Source organism: Bombina bombina, chromosome 12 (genome assembly GCF_027579735.1).
Source record: "Bombina bombina isolate aBomBom1 chromosome 12, aBomBom1.pri, whole genome shotgun sequence".
Taxonomy (NCBI): domain Eukaryota; kingdom Metazoa; phylum Chordata; class Amphibia; order Anura; family Bombinatoridae; genus Bombina; species Bombina bombina.
In genome coordinates this window covers 100,047,743-100,069,601 of record NC_069510.1, presented here as the reverse complement: position 1 = coordinate 100,069,601, position 21,859 = coordinate 100,047,743, and the positions used below count along the sequence as shown (strand labels likewise).

Below are 21,859 nucleotides of genomic sequence, written 5' to 3'. Positions count from 1 at the left end.
AACAGTTTGGGGATATATGTACTGCTTTGTTCTCTAAGGAACACATTGTGAAGGTTTGGGCTCAAATAGACTGCATATTTTTTGGCAATGGAACAGACAGGTTTCACTTTAGTTTTGTGAGTTGCGCAGCTTCTAATAGCTTTGCACGCTTTTTCTCATAGCAGGGGAGGTCTCTTCTTGTGCACTACGTAATCAGGTGTGGCTCATTCGTTTTCCTTGCGATCCTACTGCAGGAACTCTAGCAATCCTACGGAGAGTGTTCTAGAACTGTCTGTATCTAGGAGGTGGTGAGTGCCCCAGCTATTGGGGTTATAAAGGTGCCTCTTCTTTTTATTAATAAAACAAGTCCCAGAGAAATTGTTGTTTAAATCTGCTTTCTTACTGTGGGATTGCATCTCCAGCAATGGAGGACTCTGATAATATGTTAGAAGGTTCTGCACCTTAGCCCCTCTGAGCCATTAACCTTTCAGGATTCTGTGGTCTGACTGGGAGATGCCTACCCTATCCCCTCAAACCGCTTCACATACAGTTCTCTGTGGCACGCCTAATACTCTGGCTGGAGGGAGCTTTTTCCCTGCGTTCTTTACCATGCAGTTACAATCTGCTGTGTCTGCGGCCCTGGGTGCTTTACCTATCTCTGGGAAACTAAAGAGAAAGGTTAAACATAGTTCTACTGAATTAGATTCCGCTATTTTCCAATCAGATTCAGCCAGTATGTCTCAATTTTTCCGAAGATTAGTTAACCTCTGTAGCATCAAAGGGTGAGCTCTCGGAGTCGGAGACTTCATTTACTAAACCCCCTCCTTCTGAGGAGCCCTCCCTCAGATTTAAGATTGAGCATCTGCGTTTTTTTACTAAAGGAGGTTCTGTTTACTTTAGAGGTTCCGGAAACAAAACTGCCGGAGGAACCTAAAATTCCTAAGTTAGACAGGGTTTATGAAGAATTAAAGGCCCCACAAACTTTTCCTGTCCCAGTTTGTATGGCAAATATATCAGTAGTGAATGGGAAAGAGTTGGAACTTCTTTTTCCCCTTCGTCAAGAAGTTATTCCCGGTTCCTGATTATCAGCTGGAATTGTGGGGTTCCATGCCTAAGGTGTATTATGCCATTTCAATGCTAGCTAAGCGTATCACTGTCCATCTGGAAGATAGTTCTTCCTTTAGGGAATCCATGGACAAGAAGTTGGAAAGTTACCTGAGAAGAATGTTTCAACACACAGGATTTTTATTTCAACCGGGGGCAGCCGTTGCCGCTGTGGCTAGGGCCGCCACCTACTGGTGTAACTCTGTCAGAACTTTATCGAGGTGGAATTTCCCCTTGAGGATATTCATGAGAGGATTGAGGCGTTAAGAATAGCTAACTCCTTTATCTGTGATGCGAATATGCAGATTATACGCCTGAATGCAAAGGCTTCAGGTTTTGCGGTCCTAGCTCGCAGGGCTCTCCGGTTGAAATATTGGTCTGCGGATATGGTTTCTAAATCCAGACTCCTTTCCTTACCTTTCAAGGGTAAAGTTTTATTTGGTCCAGGCATGGACTCTATCATTTCTACTGTTATCAGAGGAAAAGGTTCTTTCCTTCCACAGGATAAGAAGAACAGACCTAAGGGATGGAAGTCCTCTAATTTTTGTTTCGTTCGGACAAGTCCCAGAGAACTCAATCATCCTCCAAGCCTGAGCAACCCAAGAGTACCTGAAAAGCTGCTCAGTCCTGGAATAAGTCCAAGCAGACTAAGAATGCTTGGTTTCAGGATGTTCAGGACCCTTGGGTACTGGAGGTTGTATCTCAAGGGTACAGGATAGGATTCAAATCTCATCCGCCCAGGGGCAGATTCCTTTTCTGCAGACTGTCTACAAGACCAGAGAAGTGGACAGCCTTTTTAGATTGTGTAAGGGATCTATCCTCCTTAGTAGTAATAGTCCGGTACCTGCATCAGAAAGAGGTCTGGGGTTCTATTCAAACCACTTTGTGGTTCCCAAAAAGGAGCAAAATTTTCGTCCAATTTTGGACTTGAAGTGCTTAAACAAATTTCTAAGTGTCCCCTCCTTTAAAATGGAGACGATCAGATCGATCCTTCCCCTGGTTCAGGAAGGACAATTTATAACTACCATCGATCTGAAGGATGCATACCTGCATATTCTGATACACAAGGATCTGGTTTGCTTTTCTGGATCAGCACTTCCAGTTCATAGCACTTCCGTTTGGCTTAGCTACTGCACCTAGGATATTTACAAAGATTCTGGGTGCTCTCATGGCGGTGGCCAGAATCCAAGGAATTGCAGTAGCACCGTACCTGGACGATATCTTGGTACAGGCACCAACTTTTCGTCTGGCAAAAGATCACTCTGAATTTCTTCTGAGTCTTCTTCGGTCTAATGGATGGAAGATAAACTTGGAAAAGAGTTCTCTTACTACAAATAGCAGGGTGAATTTCCTGGGTACAGTTATAGACTCGGTATCCATAAGGATCTTTCTAACAGATCAGAGACGCTGCATGCTGACATCTGCGTGCCTTGCACTCCAGGCCACCTCAAGATCTTCGGTGGCCCAATGCATGGAGGTGATTGGACTCATGGTGTCTTATACGGACAATTTTACTTTTGCCAGATTCCATCTCAGACCTTTACAACTATGCATGCTGAGAAAATGGAACGGAAATCATTCGGACCTGTCCCAGCAGATCTTATTAGACAGCCTGTTGAGAGATTCGCTCTCTTGGTGGCTTTGTCATGATCACCTGTCTTGAGGCATGTGCTTCTTGAGACCATCCTGGGAGATTGTGACTACGGACGCCAGCCTTTCAGGCTGGGGAGCAGTCTGGGGTGCCAGGAAAGCACAAGGTTTGCGGACTCAGGAGTAGTCCACTCTTCCAATCAATATTTTGGCACTGCGGGCAATCCAATGCGCTGAAGGCTTGGCCCCTTCTGAATTTGTCCCAGTTTATCAGATTCCAATCGGACAATATAACTACAGTTGCCTACATCAACCATCAGGGAGGAACGAGAAGTTCTTAGCGATGAGGGAGGTGTCTCTAATTTTAGAATGGGCAGAAGCCCACATCTGTATGCTGTCAGCGATCCACATTCTGGATGTGGACAACTGGGAAGCAGACTTCCTCAGCAGACAATCTTTTCACCCGGGAGAATGGTCTCTCCACCCCGAGGTGTTTGCAGAGATTTGCAGCAGATGGGGGATGCTGTAGATAGATCCTCTTGGCTCAATGCCAAACTACCGAGGTACGGGTCGAGATCGAATTATCCTCGAGCAGAGTTAATAGACGCTCTAGCGGTTCCATGGAGGTTCAGATTCATATATCTCTTTCCTCCATTGCCTCTTCTACCTCGTGTGGTCGCCCGCATCAAGCAGGACCTAGCATCGGCGATTCTTATTGCTCCGTCCTGGCAGCAAAGGAGCTGGTTCGCGGATCTGGTGAGAATGTCCTCTTTTCCTCCATGGAGGTTACCTTGTCGCAGGGACCTGTTGATACAGGGTTCCTTCCTACATCAAAATCTAGATTCTCTGAGGCTGACTGCGTGGAGATTGAACGCTTAGTCCTAGCCAGGAGAGGATTCTCTGAGAGTGTCATAGACACTTTGATTCAAGCTTGTAAGGCAGTTACTCGGCGCATCTACCATAAGGTATGGCGAACTTACCTGCACTGGTGTGAGGAATGTGTTTTTTCTTGGCATAAGGTAAAGATTGCCAGAATTTTTAAGTCTTTGCCTCCTCCTGGTGGCCAGGTGTTGTATTTTCCAACAGTAAGGAATGAAGTCGTGGATTCTCCCTGCCAGGAAAGAATTTTTTGTTTTTTCACATGGATTTTGAGCACACATTATTGATATGGAAGTCACTTATGTGGCACATGTGTAATAGACTCCACAGTATGCACAAGGAACATGCATTTGATTATTACATATTCAATAATTCCATAAAGGGGTCTAATGATTTGATGCATAATATATGAGGGGGCATGATTTTATAGAAGGGCTGGAGAATATTAAAAAAAATGGATTATTAAAATGCTACCATCCGAATCAGAAGAAAAATTATGTGTATAACTGTAAGTTGCATTTTCTCTAGAACAACAATAATAATAATGTTTCATGATAGTTTGACTATGCGGCATGTTGAAAGTTTTATGTCCCTTTAAAATAAGAGAATGGCTTGAAAGAGAGAGTCAGATAAAGGAGAAAAAAATAGCATTATGAGGGGTAACTATACTAGTTGTGCCCAGCAGTTTAATGTCCCTTTAAATCAAGCACATGTGCTTATATTGTGTAATATACTACTTTTATTACTAACTATTCTTAGTGGACTTTAGCTACGGAAACATTTCACATTGTTCTGTTCATTTGCAGGAGTCGCTACTTACTGTAAGAGCGCCACAACCCCCTGGGCTGCAGAGGAAGGACTCTCTGGGTTACTCAATAATAATAAAGGACCTATAGGCTGCTATGGGAACGTAGAGGAGTTTTCAGAAGAGGAACTGCAGTCTCTGGACCAAGAAGGCCGTGCATTGCTCACCCAACACAAGATCCTGTAAGATGGTATATTGGTCATTTGCATGTTATTTCAACTGTTCATGTAACTTACCTGTAGGCAGCTGGAAGAAATAACTCTGCTACCTCATCTTCCATTATAACCCCACTAGATTTTTATTAAAGGTTCATTGTAGTGCAAAAATTATGTGTGCTAATTCGTTAGAACATGACATTTTAGCACTACTGGCCCTGCAGAGGTTAAATACATAGTTAAAGCACTGCTCAAGAGCCAAAGATAACTGCCTGTTTCAAGCAGATATAGAGAGTAAACGAATTGGCAGCAACTGTTGCATAACCCCGACAATCACTAGCAGTTCTTTGCTCAGCACCATCAATTATCTGGGGCTCCCAAATGATACTTCAACTATGTCTTTAATACCTTTGTGGTTATACTTATAGACTTGGAGGGTCAGGAGTGCTATTGTTATGTGTTTATAACAATATAGAGCAAGTAAGTTTTAACCTACAATGTCCCTTTAAGGCAGCAGTCTATAGTGCACCAGACTGAACCATCATGATACATTAAAGTGAATGTAAATTTAACGTTATTAGCTAAAGTCAAATGATAGAAGTTAAAAAATGAATGAGACTTTCATTCATGAAATCTTTAGTATATACTTATCTTCAGAGATATTTCACTTGAAACGCTATATGAATAAGAGCTGAACCTCCGGTCACCATATTCAGCAATTAATTGACAGATGACTTTTCTGCAATCAGAGATATAGTGAAATATCTCTGAAGATAAGTATATACTAAAGATTTCATGAATGAAAAGTTTAGTTGAAAAAAAGGTTTTTATTAAATTTTTCCAAATGCAAAGAGAATCTTATACAACAAAAGTTCAAGACATATCGTTACAGTCAAAAAACACATTCTGTACAATACTGTATAGATCATCTATCTTTGTAACAATTCTTATTCAATCCAGTGTCTCATTCATTTTTTAACTTCTATCGTTTGACTTTAGCTAATAACGTTAACTTTACATTCACTTTAAGTGCATTTATTATAACGTGATGCATATTTATTATATCTCATTATGATGTGGATCCAGCCATGAAAACACCGGTAACATATCTGTAAAAAGGAATCACTCAGCATCACATATACCGGGTTCTGCAGCCAAAATCATTCTCTTTGTTAGCAAATTTGTAGGATTTACCCATAGTGGGCTGTGAGCTTTGGGACACCAGTGAAGACCCCATTTAATGGGCTGCTGAATTTAACGATGTGCAGCTGGCGGAAGGTGGATTTGCACATATCTTAATGTGTTTTACTTTCACAAGAATAAATGCGGCTCAGAAAAGAGCCAAATACCATGAGAGGCTGCTAATGCAGCTGCCGAATGCACAGGTCTATGCCCTATTACTATAAGTGAGTTTTGTCAGGAGTGCGTGTACATTGTCACAATGGATTAAGTAACCTCTTTGTGTAATCAGCATTTGTGTAGTTTTAAAATGTTATCTTACATCTTATGGTTACATATTTCATTTATACTTTTCTGCAAGGTTGTGACAAATTCAATTATTTTCATGTTGTTGTTCTACTACAGTAAAAAAACAATAAATACAGCAATAGTTACTCCCACGCTATTGTTTACCATGTATGATATAGAAAATTAAACACAACTTCCCCCCAACCCCCCCCCCCCCCCAATTTGATATTTTTCCAAATGAAATACTAGAAATGCAGTCTGCTGAGAGAGCATGGTATGTTTGAGTAAACCAGAGAAAGCACTGACATTAGGTGCAAAATATTAAAATGGCTTCAGCGCAGGAAAAAGCTCAGCAGTTAAAGGGACACAACCCAAATTTTTTCTTTTGTGATTGATAGAGCATGACATTTTAAGCAACTTTCTAATTTACTCCTATTATCAATTTCTCTTGTAAGGTGTATCCAGTCCACGGATCATCCATTACTTGTGGGATATTCTCATTCCCAACAGGAAGTTGCAAGAGGAAACCCACAGCAGAGCTGTAATATAGCTCCTCCCCTAACTGTCATACCCAGTCATTCTCTTGCAACTCTCAACAAGCAAGGACGTTGTAGGAGAGAGTGGTTAAATATAGCTAGTTTATTTTCTTCAATCAAAAGTTTGTTATTTTTAAATAGTACCGGAGTTGTGCGGTTTCTATGATCTTAGCAGGTTGTAACTAAGATCCATTGCTGTTCTCACATATGTTGAGGGGATTACACAGATGAGGTAAAACTTCAGCGAGAGAATGGCGTGCAGTTAATTCTGCTATCAGGTATGTGCAGTTATAATTTTTTCTAGAGATGGAAAATACTAGAAAATGCTGCTGATACCGGATTAATGTAAGTTAAGCCTGAATACAGTGATTTAATAACGACTGGTATCATGCTTATTCCCAGGGGTAATACCCTTATGATATTGCAATATAAAACGTTTGCTGGCATGTTTAATCGTTTTTATATATGCTTTGGTGATAAAACTTTATTGGGGCCTAGTTTTTTCCACATGGCTGGCTTAAATTTTGCCTAGAAACAGTTTCCTGAGGTTTTCCACTGTGTTACTATGAGTGGGAGGGGCCTATTTTAACGTTTTTTTTTTTGTGCAGTTAAAATTACAAACTTAGACATCCAGATTCCCTCAAAGGCCCTCTAAATGCTATAGGACATCTCTAAAGGGCCCAAAGGCTTTCCAAAGTCGTTTATTGGGGAAGGTAGGGCTACAGCTTGCTGTGGCAGTTGGTTGTGACTGTTAAAAAACGTCTATTTCGTTTTTTTGATCCGTTTTTTGAACTAAGTGGTTAATCATCCATTTGCAAGTGGGTGCAATGCTCTGCTAGTCTTATTACATACACTGTAAAAATTTCGTTTGATTTACTGCATTTTTTCACTATTTTTCACTGTTTTTCAAATTCTGACAAAATTTGTTTCTCTTAAAAGGCACAGTACCGTTTTTTATATTTGCTTGTTAACTTGATTTAAAGTGTTTTCCAAGCTTGCTAGTCTCATTGCTAGTCTGTATAAACATGTCTGACATAGAAGAAACTCCTTGTTCATTATGTTTAAAAGCCATGGTGGAACCCCTCTTCGAATGTGTACCAAATGTACTGATTTCATTTTAGGCAAGAAAGATCATTTTCTGTCTTTTAAAATTTTTTATCACCAGAGGAATCTGACGAGGGGGAAGTTATGCCGACTAACTTTCCCCACGTGTCAGACCCTTTGACTCCCGCTTAAGGGACTCACGCTCAAATGGCGCCAAGTACATCTAGGGCGCCCATAGCGTTTACTTTACAAGACATGGCGGCAGTCATGGATAATACACTGTCAGCGGTATTAGCCAGACTACCTGAACTTAGAGGTAAGCGAGATAGCTCTGGGGTGAGACAAAATGCAGAGCATACTGACGCTTTAAGAACCATGTCTGATACTGCCTCACAATATGCAGAAGCTGAGGAAAGAGAGCTTCAGTCAGTGGGTGATGTTAATGACTCAGGAAGATACCTGATTCTAATATTTTTATATTTAAATTTAAGCTTGAACACCTCCGCGTGTTGCTTAGGGAGGTTTTAGCTGCTCTGAATGACTGTGATTCCATTGCAGTGCCAGGGAAATTGTGTAGACTGGATAAATACTTGCAGTGCCGGTGTGTACTGATGTTTTTCCAATACCTTAAAGGTTTACAAAAATGATTAATAAGGAATGGGATAGACCAGGTGTGCCGTTCTCTTCCCCTCCTATTTTTAGAAAAATGTTTCCAATAGACGCCACCACACGGGACTTATGGCAGACAGTCCCTAAGGTGGAGGGAGCAGTTTCTACTCTAGCAAAGCGTACTACTATCCCTGTCGAGGACAGTTGTGCTTTTTTAGATCCAATGGATAAAAAATTAGAAGGTTACCTTAAGAAAATATTTATTCAACAAGGTTTTATCCTACAGCCCCTTGCATGCATTGCCCCTGTCACTGCTGCTGCGGCATACTGGTTTGAGTCTCTGGAAGAGGCTTTACAGGTAGCGACTCCATTGGATGACATACTTGGCAAACTTAGAGCACTTAAGCTAGCCAATTCTTTTCTTTCTGATGCCATTGTTCATTTGACTAAACTAACGGCTACGAATTCTGGTTTTGCTATACAGGCGCGCAGAGCGCTATGGCTTAAATCATGGTCAGCTGACGTGACTTCAAAATCTATGCTACTTAACATTCCCTTCAAGGGGCAGACCCTATTTGGGCCTGGTTTGAAGGAGATTATTGCTGATATCACTGGAGGAAAAGGTCATGCCCTTCCTCAGGACAGGTCCAAATCTAGGGCCAAACAGTCTAATTTTTGTGCCTTTCAAAACTTCAAGGCAGGTGCGGCATCAACTTCCTGTAATAATAAACAAGAGGGAACTTTTGCTCAATCCAAGATGGTCTGGAGACCAAACCAGACCTGGAAAAAAGGTAAGCAGGTCAAAAAAGCCTGCTGCTGCCTCTAAGACAGCATGAAGGAACGGCCCCCTATCCGGTAACGGATCTAGTAGGGGGCAGACTTTCGCTCTTCGCCCAGGCATGGGCAAGAGATGTTCAGGATCCCTGGGCGTTAGAAATTATATCCCAGGGATATCTTCTGGACTTCAAAGCTTCCCCCCCAAAAGGGAGATTTCACCTTTCACAATTATCTGCACATCAGATAAAGAGAGAGAGGCATTCTTACACTGTGTACGAGACCTCCTAGTTATGGGAGTGAACAGGAACAGGGTTTTTACTCAAATCTGTTTGTGGTTCCCAAAAAAGAAGGAACCTTCAGACCAATTTTGGATCTAAAGATCTTAAACAAATTCCTCAAAGTTCCGTCGTTCAAGATGGAAACTATTCGTACCATCCTACCACTGATCCAGGAGGGTCAATATATGACTACAGTGGATCTAAAGGATGCTTATCTTCACATTCCGATACACAAAGATCATCATCGGTTTCTCAGGTTTGCCTTTCAAGACAGGCATTACCAGTTGTAGCTCTTCCCTTTGGATTAGCTACAGCCCCAAGAATCTTTACAAAGGTTCTAGGGTCGCTTATGGCGGTCCTAAGGCCGCGGGGCATAGCAGTAGCCCCTTATTTAGACGACATCCTGATACAGGCGTCAAACTTCCAAATTGCCAAGTCTCATACGGACGTAGTACTGGCATTTCTGAGGTCGCATGGGTGGAAAGTGAACGAGGAAAAGAGTTCTCTATCCCCACTCACAAGAGTTTCCTTTCTAGGGACTCTGATAGATTCTGTAGAAATGAAAATTCACCTGACGGAGTCCGGGTTATCAAAGCTTCTAAATTCCTGCCGGCTTCTTCATTCCATTCCGCGCCCTTCGGTGGCTCAGTGTATGGAAGTAATCGGCTTAATGGTAGCGGCAATGGACATAGTGCCGTTTGCACGCTTACATCTCAGACCGCTGCAACTATGCATGCTCAGTCAGTGGAGCGGGGATTACACAGATTTGTCCCCTCAACTGAATCTGGACCAAGAGACCAGGGATTCTTTTCCCTGGTAGCTATCTCGGGTCCATCTGTCCAAAGGTATGACCTTTCGCAGGCCAGATTGGACAATTGTAACAACAAATGCCAGCCTTCTAGGTTGGGGTGCAGTCTGGAACTCCTTGAAGGCTCAGGGATCGTGGACTCAGGAGGAGTCTCTCCTTCCAATAAATATTCTGGAACTAAGAGCGATATTCAAGGCTCTTCAGGCTTGGCCTCAGTTAGCAACTCTGAGGTACATCAGATTTCAGTCGGACAACATCACGACTGTAGCTTACATCAACCATCAAGGGGGAACAAGAAGTTCCCTAGAGATGTTAGAAGTTTCAAAAATAATTCGCTGGGCAGAGATTCACTCTTGCCACCTATCAGCTATCCATATCCCAGGTGTAGAGCACTGGGAGGCGGATTTTCTAAGTCGTCAGACTTTTCATCCGGGAGAGTGGGAACTCCATCCGGAGGTATTTGCACAACTGATTCATCGTTAGGGCAAACCAGAACTGGATCTCATGGCGTCTCGCCAGAACGCCAAGCTTCCGTGTTACGGATCCAGGTCCAGGGATCCCAAGGCGACACTGATAGATGCTCTAGCAGCGCCCTGGTCTTTCAACCTGGCTTCTGTGTTTCCACCGTTTCCTCTGCTCCCTCGACTGATTGCCAAGATCAAGCAGGAGAGAGCATTGGTGATTCTGATAGCACCTGCGTGGCCACGCAGGACCTGGTATGCAGATCTAGTGGACATGTCATCCTTTCCACCATGGTCTCTGCTTCTGAGACAGGACCTTCTACTTCAGGGTCCTTCCAACCATCCAAATCTAATTTCTCTGCGGCTGACTGCCTAGAGATTGAACGCTTGATTTTATCAAAGCATGGCTTCTCCGAATCAGTTATTGATACCTTAATACAGGCACGAAAGCCTGTCACCAGGAAAATTTAACATAAGGTATGGCGTGGATATCTTTATTGGTGTGAATCCAAGGGTTACTCATGGAGTAAGGTCAGGATTCCTAGGATATTATCTTTTCTCCAAGAAGGTTTGGAAAAAGGATTGTCAGCTAGTTAAGCGTCTGGCAGATGTTCCAGACGTTCAGGCTTTTTGTCAGGCTTTAGTTAGAATCAAGCCTGTGTTTAAACCGGTTGCTCCACCATGGAGCTTAAACTTGGTTCTTAAGGTTCTTCAAGAAGTTCCGTTTGAACCTCTTCATTCCATAGATATCAAACTTTTATCTTGGAAAGTCCTTTTTTTGGTAGCTATTTCCTCGGCTCGTAGAGTCTCCGAGTTATCTGCCTTACAATGTGATTCTCCTTATCTGATTTTTCATACGGATAAGGTAGTCCTGCGTACCAAATCTGGGTTTTTACCTAAGGTGGTATCTAACAAGAATATCAATCAAGAGATTGTTGTTCCATCCTTGTGTTACACAATCTGGACGTGGTCCGTGCTTTAAAGTTTTACTTACAAGCTACTAAAGATTTTCGCCAAACATCTGCTTGGTTTGTTGTCTACTCTGGACAGAGGAGAGGTCAAAAGGCTTCGGCAACCTCTCCTTCTTTTTGGCTAAGAAGCTTAATCCGCTTAGCCTATGAGACTGCTGGACAGCAGCCTCCTGAAAGGATTACAGCTCATTCCAATAGAGCTGTGGCTTCCACTTGGGCCTTTAAAAATGAGGCTTCTTTTGAACAGATTTGCAAGGCGGCGACTTGGTCTTCGCTTCATACTTTTTCAAAATTTTGCAAATTTGATACTTTTGCTTCTTCGGAGGCTATATTTGGGAGAGAGGTTTTACAGGCAGTGTTTCCTTCCATTTAAGTTCCTGCCTTGTCCCTCCCTTCATCCGTGTACTTTAGCTTTGGTATTGGTATCCCACAAGTAATGATTGATCCGTGGACTGGATACACCTTACAAGAGAAAACACAATTTATACTTACCTGATAAATTTATTTCTCTTGTGGTGTATCCAGTCCACGGCCCGCCCTGTCATTTTAAGGCAGGTAATTTTTAAATTTAAACTACAGTAACCACTGCACCCTATGGTTCCTCCTTTCCCGGCTTGTTTTCGGTCGAATGACTGGCTATGACAGTTAGGGGAGGAGCTATATTACAGCTCTGCTGTGGGTTTCCTCTTGCAACTTCCTGTTGGGAATGAGAATATCCCACAAGTAATGGATGATCCGTGGACTGGATACACCACAAGAGAAATAAATTTATCAGGTAAGTATAAATTGTGTTTTTTCTTTGTTCTCTTGCTTTCTTTATTTGAAAAAGAAGGCATCTAAGCTATTTTTTTGGGTTCAGCACCATGGAAAGCACTTGTTTATTGGTGGGTGAATTTATTCACCAATCAGCAAGAACAACTCAGTTTGTTCACCGAAAATGGGCCGGCATCTAAACTTACATTCTTGCATTTCAAATAAAGATACCAAGAGAATGAAGACAATTTGATAATAGGAGTCAATTAAAAAGTTGCTTAAAATTGCATGCTCTATCTGAATCACAAAAGAAAAACATTGGGTTCAGTGTCCCTTTTAATTAAAAAAAAAAAAAAAAAAAATATATATATATATATATATATATATATATATATATATATATATATATATATAATGTAAACAGAAAAAAAAACATTTTCCTGCTTTTTCATTAGTTTGTCACCAGAGGGCGCTAGTGACAACAGCACAGTTTTTTTTTTTTTACTTTTTTTTTTTTTACTTTACATATAATGGGTTAGAGGAGCACTAACGAAGAGAATGTGGCCTTTATAGATAAGTCTTGTGTAAAATCAGGGTTAGAGGTGCTTGTCCCCTGACCCTGGTGGCATCACTTCACCACTACTTTAGGAATGGAGCTGTGCAGCTGACGATTTGTGTGCGTTTCTTATAAAATGTTTGTGTGTATTTTGTTTGCAGAAACTCGGCTGGGAAAGAAGAGGCACTAACAGTGATAAACGTTTACTGCCCTCGTGCAGACCCGGAGAAGCCAGAGCGCAAGATCTACAAACTGCAATTCTATCGTCTCCTGCAGACCCGCGCTGAGGCCATATTACGTGCAGGCGGGTGAGTCTGTAGGATCTGTGCAGTTGGGGACTGTCAGCTGTGGGGGGGGCTTAAGACATCACCTAAATGTGATGGTGACATCATCTGTCTGTTTTTAGGCATGTGATCGTCCTGGGAGATGTGAACACGTCGCACAGACAGATTGACCACTGTGACCCCACTGATTTGGTAAGTGCTGAGTGTCTGTCTTTGTATCTGCAGACGCCTCACTTAGTATAAAACTGTTGAATCAAAAAATTGTCCAAAACTCTCGCACAGGTGAGCAGAGCACCACAGCTATAAGCTATATTGTGTTGGAATGCAGGAGAGGTCTGAAATGAAAGGAACATTTAAAGCTTTTCTGTTGTGTGTGTGTATAAAACCACAACATTCTCATGTAAAAATACATTTGTTACAGCATGTTATCATTTCTGTCCTTTACTAACTGCATGTTTAATCCCCTTAAAGGGACAGTAGTGATAACATGCTAAAAATAATAAGCTTGTTTTACTTTTGAATTAGACTAATTTCTTTCTAATGATACGGTGAGTCCACGGATCATCTCTAATTACTATTGGGAATATCACTCCTGGCCAGCAGGAGGACGCAAAGAGCACCACAGCAAAGCTGTTAAACATCACATCCCTTCCCTCCAACCCCAGTCATTCTCTTTGCCTACATTTAAGTGCAAGGAGGTGGTAAAGTTTAGGTGTCTAGAAGAAGATTCTTCAATCAAGATTTTATTATTTTTCAGCAGTGCAAGTTTGTTCTGCTTTTCTCCTGGGGTGTAGCCGTAGTCCATGTCAGTCTCTTCAGTAGACCAGTGGTGGCTTTTAAGCAATGGGAACTTGTGGGGTACAATCCTCACTGCACCTCCCAAGTAGTTAATGCTACCCTAACATTGAAATTCATTCATTTGTTAGAATTTTCCTTTGCCTTATAGTTGGCGCTCTTGGAATATTTGTGTTTTTTCTGTTGTTCCCACTAGGGTAAGCTAGATACCCTTTATCCAGGAGCTATAAGGAACTAGGCTGAGCGCTGTTAGATATCTTGTACTCTATTTTCTTTCCTCTAGCAACCTTTCAGCAGCTCTCCAAGGAGTATATTTTATTTTATTTTATTCCATTTTTTATTTCATTTTTTACTGTAAATTATTTAATTTATTTTGAACATTTCTTAGTCTGATTTGGTCCCATTTTTGAGCACTGTTTAGATTAATATGGACATTACAAAGTCCATCAGGCAAGATATCCAACTGGATATCCATCACTATGGTACCAATGCTGAAAACAGCAACATTGAGAATCTAGATCTTGCCACAATTTTTAAATCTTTGGAGAAATTACTCATACAAGAGGTCAAATTTAAAGCAGAAATATCATTTTTAAAGAAGTGTCTTGAACTTAACATTATCCCAAAAGGGTTAGTGATTAGAAAAGACTGTGCATTTCAAACAGAGGACCCAGTATTTCTAACCCAATGGTCAGAGGCTCTAGTAGAGACCTCTAGGAAATTGATGCAGACCATAATAGACTATAGAGAATCCTTTCTGAGCAAGTTAGATATCGAAATTAAGAATACTGAGGTTAATCTTATTGGCCCTGATGGTTGTGTAATAGAATGTAAGGACTTTCTAGACAGAAAAGAAAACCTGATTAAGAAGGTAACCAAAATAAGAGAAGACATAACCAATAAAAAGTCTAAAAAACTGAACAGATAGTTAGAACTGATTAAGCTAAGCAAAGATCAGACTAACGAACATCTAATGAATGACGACAACACTAACAACAATGAAAATGTACAGAAAGATACAAATAATGAGGGCGAATGGGTAGAAGTGACCAATAAGAGGAGGGGGCAAAGACCTAGGTTACCATCTAGAAATGAGGACATTAGATTTCATGAGACCAGAAACCAACAGACACACAATTATAGATCATGGAACCCAGCACATACACCTAGAAATGATAGCTGGAACTATGAACCTCCCTACAGAGAGGGCAACAGAACCCCTAGAACCTCATTTCGCCAATTTAAACATACTAGGGGTTGGGGGGGTGATAACAGAAATTATTGGTCCCACACTCCAGGCTTCAGTCACCAACATAACCAAAGACAAGATCCTTTTTATAGCGGTGAGGGATTTTTTAAAAACAGAATTTATGTTTACCTGATAAATTACTTTCTCCAACGGTGTGTCCGGTCCACGGCGTCATCCTTACTTGTGGGATATTCTCTTCCCCAACAGGAAATGGCAAAGAGCCCAGCAAAGCTGGTCACATGATCCCTCCTAGGCTCCGCCTACCCCAGTCATTCGACCGACGTTAAGGAGGAATATTTGCATAGGAGAAACCATATGATACCGTGGTGACTGTAGTTAAAGAAAATAAATTATCAGACCTGATTAAAAAACCAGGGCGGGCCGTGGACCGGACACACCGTTGGAGAAAGTAATTTATCAGGTAAACATAAATTCTGTTTTCTCCAACATAGGTGTGTCCGGTCCACGGCGTCATCCTTACTTGTGGGAACCAATACCAAAGCTTTAGGACACGGATGAAGGGAGGGAGCAAATCAGGTCACCTAAATGGAAGGCACCACGGCTTGCAAAACCTTTCTCCCAAAAATAGCCTCAGAAGAAGCAAAAGTATCAAACTTGTAAAATTTGGTAAAAGTGTGCAGTGAAGACCAAGTCGCTGCCCTACATATCTGATCAACAGAAGCCTCGTTCTTGAAGGCCCATGTGGAAGCCACAGCCCTAGTGGAAGGAGCTGTGATCCTTTCAGGAGGCTGCCGTCCGGCAGTCTCGTAAGCCAATCTGATGATGCTTTTAATCCAAAAAGAGAGAGAGGTAGAAGTTGCTTTTTGACCTCTCCTTTTACCAGAATAAACAACAAACAAGGAAGATGTTTGTCTAAAATCCTTTGTAGCATCTAAATAGAATTTTAGAGCGCGAACAACATCCAAATTGTGCAACAAACGTTCCTTCTTCGAAACTGGTTTCGGACACAGAGAAGGCACGACTATCTCCTGGTTAATGTTTTTGTTAGAAACAACTTTTGGAAGAAAACCAGGTTAGTACGTAAAACCACCGTATCTGCATGGAACACCAGATAAGGAGGAGAACACTGCAGAGCAGATAATTCTGAAACTCTTCTAGCAGAAGAAATTGCAACCAAAAACAAAACTTTCCAAGATAATAACTTAATATCAACGGAATGTAAGGGTTCAAACGGAACCCCCTGAAGAACTGAAAGAACTAAGTTGAGACTCCAAGGAGGAGTCAAAGGTTTGTAAACAGGCTTGATTCTAACCAGAGCCTGAACAAAGGCTTGAACATCTGGCACAGCTGCCAGCTGTTTGTGAAGTAACACAGACAAGGCAGAAATCTGTCCCATCAAGGAACTTGCAGATAATCCTTTTTCCAATCCTTCTCGAAGGAAGGATAGACTCTTAGGAATCTTAACCTTGTCCCAAGGGAATCCTTTAGATTCACACCAACAGATATATTTTTTCCAAATTTTGTGGTAAATTTTTCTAGTTACAGGCTTTCTGGCCTGAACAAGAGTATCAATAACAGAATCTGAGAACCCTCGCTTTGATAAGATCAAGCGTTCAATCTCCAAGCAGTCAGCTGGAGTGGGACCAGATTCGGATGTTCGAACGGACCTTGAACAAGAAGGTCTCGTCTCAAAGGTAGCTTCCATGGTGGAGCCGATGACATATTCACCAGATCTGCATACCAAGTCCTGCGTGGCCACGCAGGAGCTATCAAGATCACCGACGCCCTCTCCTGATTGATCCTGGCTACCAGCCTGGGGATGAGAGGAAACGGCGGGAATACATAGGCTAGTTTGAAGGTCCAAGGTGCTACTAGTGCATCTACTAGAGTCGCCTTGGGATCCCTGGATCTGGACCCGTAGCAAGGAACCTTGAAGTTCTGACGAGAGGCCATCAGATCCATGTCTGGAATGCCCCACAGTTGAGTGATTTGGGCAAAGATTTCCGGATGGAGTTCCCACTCCCCCGGATGCAATGTCTGACGACTCAGAAAATCCGCTTCCCAATTTTCCACTCCTGGGATGTGGATTGCAGACAGGTGGCAGGAGCGAGTCTCCGCCCATTGAATGATTCTGGTCACTTCTTCCATCGCCAGGGAACTCCTTGTTCCCCCCTGATGGTTGATGTACGCAACAGTCGTCATGTTGTCTGATTGAAACCGTATGAACTTGGCCCTCGCTAGCTGAGGCCAAGCCTTGAGAGCATTGAATATCGCTCTCAGTTCCAGAATATTTATCGGTAGAAGAGATTCTTCCCGAGACCAAAGACCCTGAGCTTTCAGGGATCCCCAGACCGCGCCCCAGCCCATCAGACTGGCGTCGGTCGTGACAATGACCCACTCTGGTCTGCGGGAGGTCACCCCTTGTGACAGGTTGTCCAGGGACAGCCACCAACGGAGTGAGTCTCTGGTCCTCTGATTTACTTGTATCTTCGGAGACAAGTCTGTATAGTCCCCATTCCACTGACTGAGCATACACAGTTGTAATGGTCTTAGATGAATGCGCGCAAAAGGAACTATGTCCATTGCCGCTACCATCAAACCTATCACTTCCATGCACTGCGCTATGGAAGGAAGAGGAACGGAATGAAGTATCCGACAAGAGTTTAGAAGTTTTGTTTTTCTGGTCTCTGTCAGAAAAATCCTCATTTCTAAGGAGTCTATTATTGTTCCCAAGAAGGGAACTCTTGTCGACGGAGATAGAGAACTCTTTTCCACGTTCACTTTCCATCCGTGAGATCTGAGAAAGGCCAGGACTATGTCCGTGTGAGCCTTTGCTTGAGGAAGGGACGACGCTTGAATCAGAATGTCGTCCAAGTAAGGTACTACAGCAATGCCCCTTGGTCTTAGCACCGCCAGCAGGGACCCTAGTATCTTTGAGAAAATCCTTGGAGCAGTGGCTAATCCGAAAGGAAGCGCCACGAACTGGTAATGCTTGTCCAGGAATGCGAACCTTAGGAACCGATGATGTTCCTTGTGGACAGGAATATGTAGATACGCATCCTCTAAATCCACCGTGGTCAAGAATTGACCTTCCTGGATGGAAGGATTGTTCGAATGGTTTCCATTTTGGACGATGGAACCTTGAGAAACTTGTTTAGGATCTTGAGATCTAAGATTGGTCTGAACGTTCCCTCTTTTTTGGGAACTACGAACAGATTGGAGTAGAACCCCATCCCTCGTTCTCTTAATGGAACAGGATGAATCACTTCCAGAAGATAACCTTGGGAGACTATTTCTAGCGCCCAAGGATCCAGAACATCTCTTGCCCAAGCCTGAGTGAAGAGAGAGAGTCTGCCCCCCACCAAATCCGGTCCCGGATCGGGGGCCCGCATCTCATGCTGTCTTGGGAGCAGTGGCAGGTTTCTTGGCCTGCTTTCCTTTGTTCCAGCCTTGCATAGGTCTCCAGGCTGGATTGGCTTGAGAAGTATTACCCTCCTGCTTAGAGGACGTAGCACTTGGGGCTGGTCCGTTTCTGCGAAAGGGACGAAAATTAGGTTTATTTTTGGCCTTGAAAGACCTATCCTGAGGAAGGGCGTGGCCCTTGCCCCCAGTGATATCAGAGATAATCTCTTTCAAGTCAGGGCCAAACAGTGTTTTCCCCTTGAAAGGAATGTCAAGCAATTTGTTCTTGGAAGACGCATCCGCTGACCAAGATTTTAACCAAAGCGCTCTGCGCGCCACAATAGCAAACCCAGAATTTTTCGCCGCTAACCTAGCCAATTGCAAGGTGGCGTCTAGGGTGAAAGAATTAGCCAATTTAAGAGCACGAATTCTGTCCATAATCTCCTCATAAGAAGAAGAATTACTAATAATCGCCTTTTCTAGCTCATCGAACCAGAAACACGCGGCTGTAGTGACAGGGACAATGCATGCAATTGGTTGTAGAAGGTAACCTTGCTGAACAAACATCTTTTTTAGCAAACCTTCTAATTTTTTATCCATAGGATCTTGGAAAGCACAACTATCTTCTATGGGTATAGTGGCGCGCTTGTTTAGAGTAGAAACCGCCCCCTCGACCTTGGGGACTGTCTGCCATAAGTCCTTTCTGGGGTCGACTATGGGAAACAATTTTTTAAATATGGGGGGAGGTACGAAAGGTATACCGGGCCTGTCCCATTCTTTATTAACAATGTACGCCACCCGCTTGGATATAGGAAAAGCTTCGGGGGGCCCCGGGGCCTCTAGGAACTTGTCCATTTTACATAGTGTTTCTGGAATGACCAGATAATCACAATCATCCAAATTGGATAACACCTCCTTAAGTAGAGCGCGGAGATGTTCCAACTTAAATTTAAAAGTAATCACATCAGGTTCAGCTTGTTGAGAAATTTTTCCTGAATCTGAAATTTCTCCCTCAGACAAAACCTCCCTGGCCCCCTCAGACTGGTGTAGGGGCCCTTCAGAAACAATATCATCAGCGTCCTCATGCTCTTCAGTATTTTCTAAAACAGAGCAGTCGCGCTTTCGCTGATAAGTGGGCATATTGGCTAAAAAATTTTTGATAGAATTATCCATTACAGCCGTTAATTGTTGCATAGTAAGGAGTATTGGCGCGCTAGATGTACTAGGGGCCTCCTGTATGGGCAAGACTGGTGTAGACGAAGGAGGGGATGATGCAGTACCATGCTTACTCCCCTCACTTGAGGAATCATCTTGGGCATCATTTTTACTAAATTTTTTATGACATAAATCACATCTATTTAAATGAGAAGGAACCTTGGCTTCCCCACAGTCAGAACACAATCTATCTGGTAGTTCAGACATGTTAAACAGGCATAAACTTGATAACAAAGCACAAAAAACGTTTTAAAATAAAACCGTTACTGTCACTTTAAATTTTAAACTGAACACACTTTATTACTGCAATTGCGAAAAAGTATGAAGGAATTGTTCAAAATTCACCAAAATTTCACCACAGTGTCTTAAAGCCTTAAAAGTATTGCACACCAAATTTGGAAGCTTTAACCCTTAAAATAACGGAACCGGAGCCGTTTTTATATTTAACCCCTTTACAGTCCCTGGAATCTGCTTTGCTGAGACCCAACCAAGCCCAAAGGGGAATACGATACCAAATGATGCCTTCAGAAAGACTTTTCTATGTATCAGAGCTCCACACACATGCAGCTGCATGCCATGCTGTTCTCAAAAACAAGTGCGCCATACCGGCGCGAAAATGAGGCTCTGACTATGATTAGGGAAAGCCCCTATAGAATAAAGTGTCTAAAACAGTGCCTGCCGATATTATTTTACAAAAAATACCCAGATTAAATGATTCCTCAAGGCTAAATATGTGTAAATATGATTGATTTAGCCCAGAAAATGTCTACAGTCTTAATAAACCCTTGTGAAGCCCTTATTTACTGTCTGAATAAAAATGGCTTACCGGATCCCATAGGGAAAATGACAGCTTCCAGCATTACATCGTCTTGTTAGAATGTGTCATACCTCAAGCAGCAAAAGACTGCTCACTGTTCCCCCAACTGAAGTTAATTCCTCTCAACAGTCCTGTGTGGAACAGCCATGGATTTTAGTAACGGTTGCTAAAATCATTTTCCTCATACAAACAGAAATCTTCATCTCTTTTCTGTTTCAGAGTAAATAGTACATATCAGCACTATTTTAAAATAACAAACTCTTGATTGAATAATAAAAACTACAGTTAAACACTAAAAAACTCTAAGCCATCTCCGTGGAGATGTTGCCTGTACAACGGCAAAGAGAATGACTGGGGTAGGCGGAGCCTAGGAGGGATCATGTGACCAGCTTTGCTGGGCTCTTTGCCATTTCCTGTTGGGGAAGAGAATATCCCACAAGTAAGGATGACGCCGTGGACCGGACACACCTATGTTGGAGAAAGGGACAACAATCGAGGCTATACCTACTCTCCCTATAGACATGATAATAGGAGACGAGAACATCCATATTCAAATTATTACCAGAGCCAATATAGGAGAACAAATGGTAATAATAGAGAAGACAGAGACTCAGCTTGGGGACAAGGAGGATATCCAAGACACCCCTATCCAAACCAAAGACACCGACAGCCATACAATAGAGGTGAAAATTGGCATAATCACCATTATAATGATAACTATCAGCCCCCCAGATCTAACTACCCAGGACCACGACCAGATACAAACATGCGTGGGATGAATCCTCAGTCTAAACAAGAAGACAGACAACAAAATAAGAGAATACCGGATTTAGGCACAAATGAAGAATACCAAGCAACAACATCAGGGCATTCTTTTTTAGGGGTTCCTCAGAAAACTCCCAAAGAACCAGAAAGAGGATCTATGAAGAGAAAGAACCCAAACTCAGAAGATTTCCAAACCCCTACAGACAAAAGAAGACCCACAGGGGCAAGAGAGGAGGAAGAAGAATAAGAAGAAAAAAGGAGTTACCATTTCCCCTCCCATCAAATGCCAAGGTTACCACTACAGGTATTTTTAACTTAAGCTCAAAGGAACTCACAGAAAAAGAATCATCTGTGTTAAGTTATGGAATGTCATTCGCCCCATCAAAGGGTTTGAACAAATTTAATACCTTCATAAATGCCAAAGAATTAGTCAGGAAACTGACTCTTAAAAGACATTTTATGAAAACACCATTGGAAACACAATCCACTCGACACGAAAAGGTTTATTCAGACACTCAAACCACTAATGAAAATACCTACCTCCATACGGATCTAAGACCGAGATCGAATTTTTACCCATTGGCAAGTAAGGGTAATGC

General features: G+C 42.3%; 1 protein-coding gene across 1 annotated transcript in view; it reads left to right on the top strand.

Annotated features, from left to right (window-relative positions):
* Positions 1–21,859, top strand: part of APEX2 (apurinic/apyrimidinic endodeoxyribonuclease 2) — a 56,929-nt gene that overhangs the window by 20,624 nt on the left and 14,446 nt on the right. Inside the window, exons 4-6 of the mRNA XM_053696029.1 lie at positions 4,359–4,539; positions 12,934–13,080; positions 13,179–13,248. Of these exons, the coding sequence (XP_053552004.1) occupies positions 4,359–4,539; positions 12,934–13,080; positions 13,179–13,248 (398 nt within the window). The remainder of the gene's footprint in view (positions 1–4,358; positions 4,540–12,933; positions 13,081–13,178; positions 13,249–21,859) is intronic.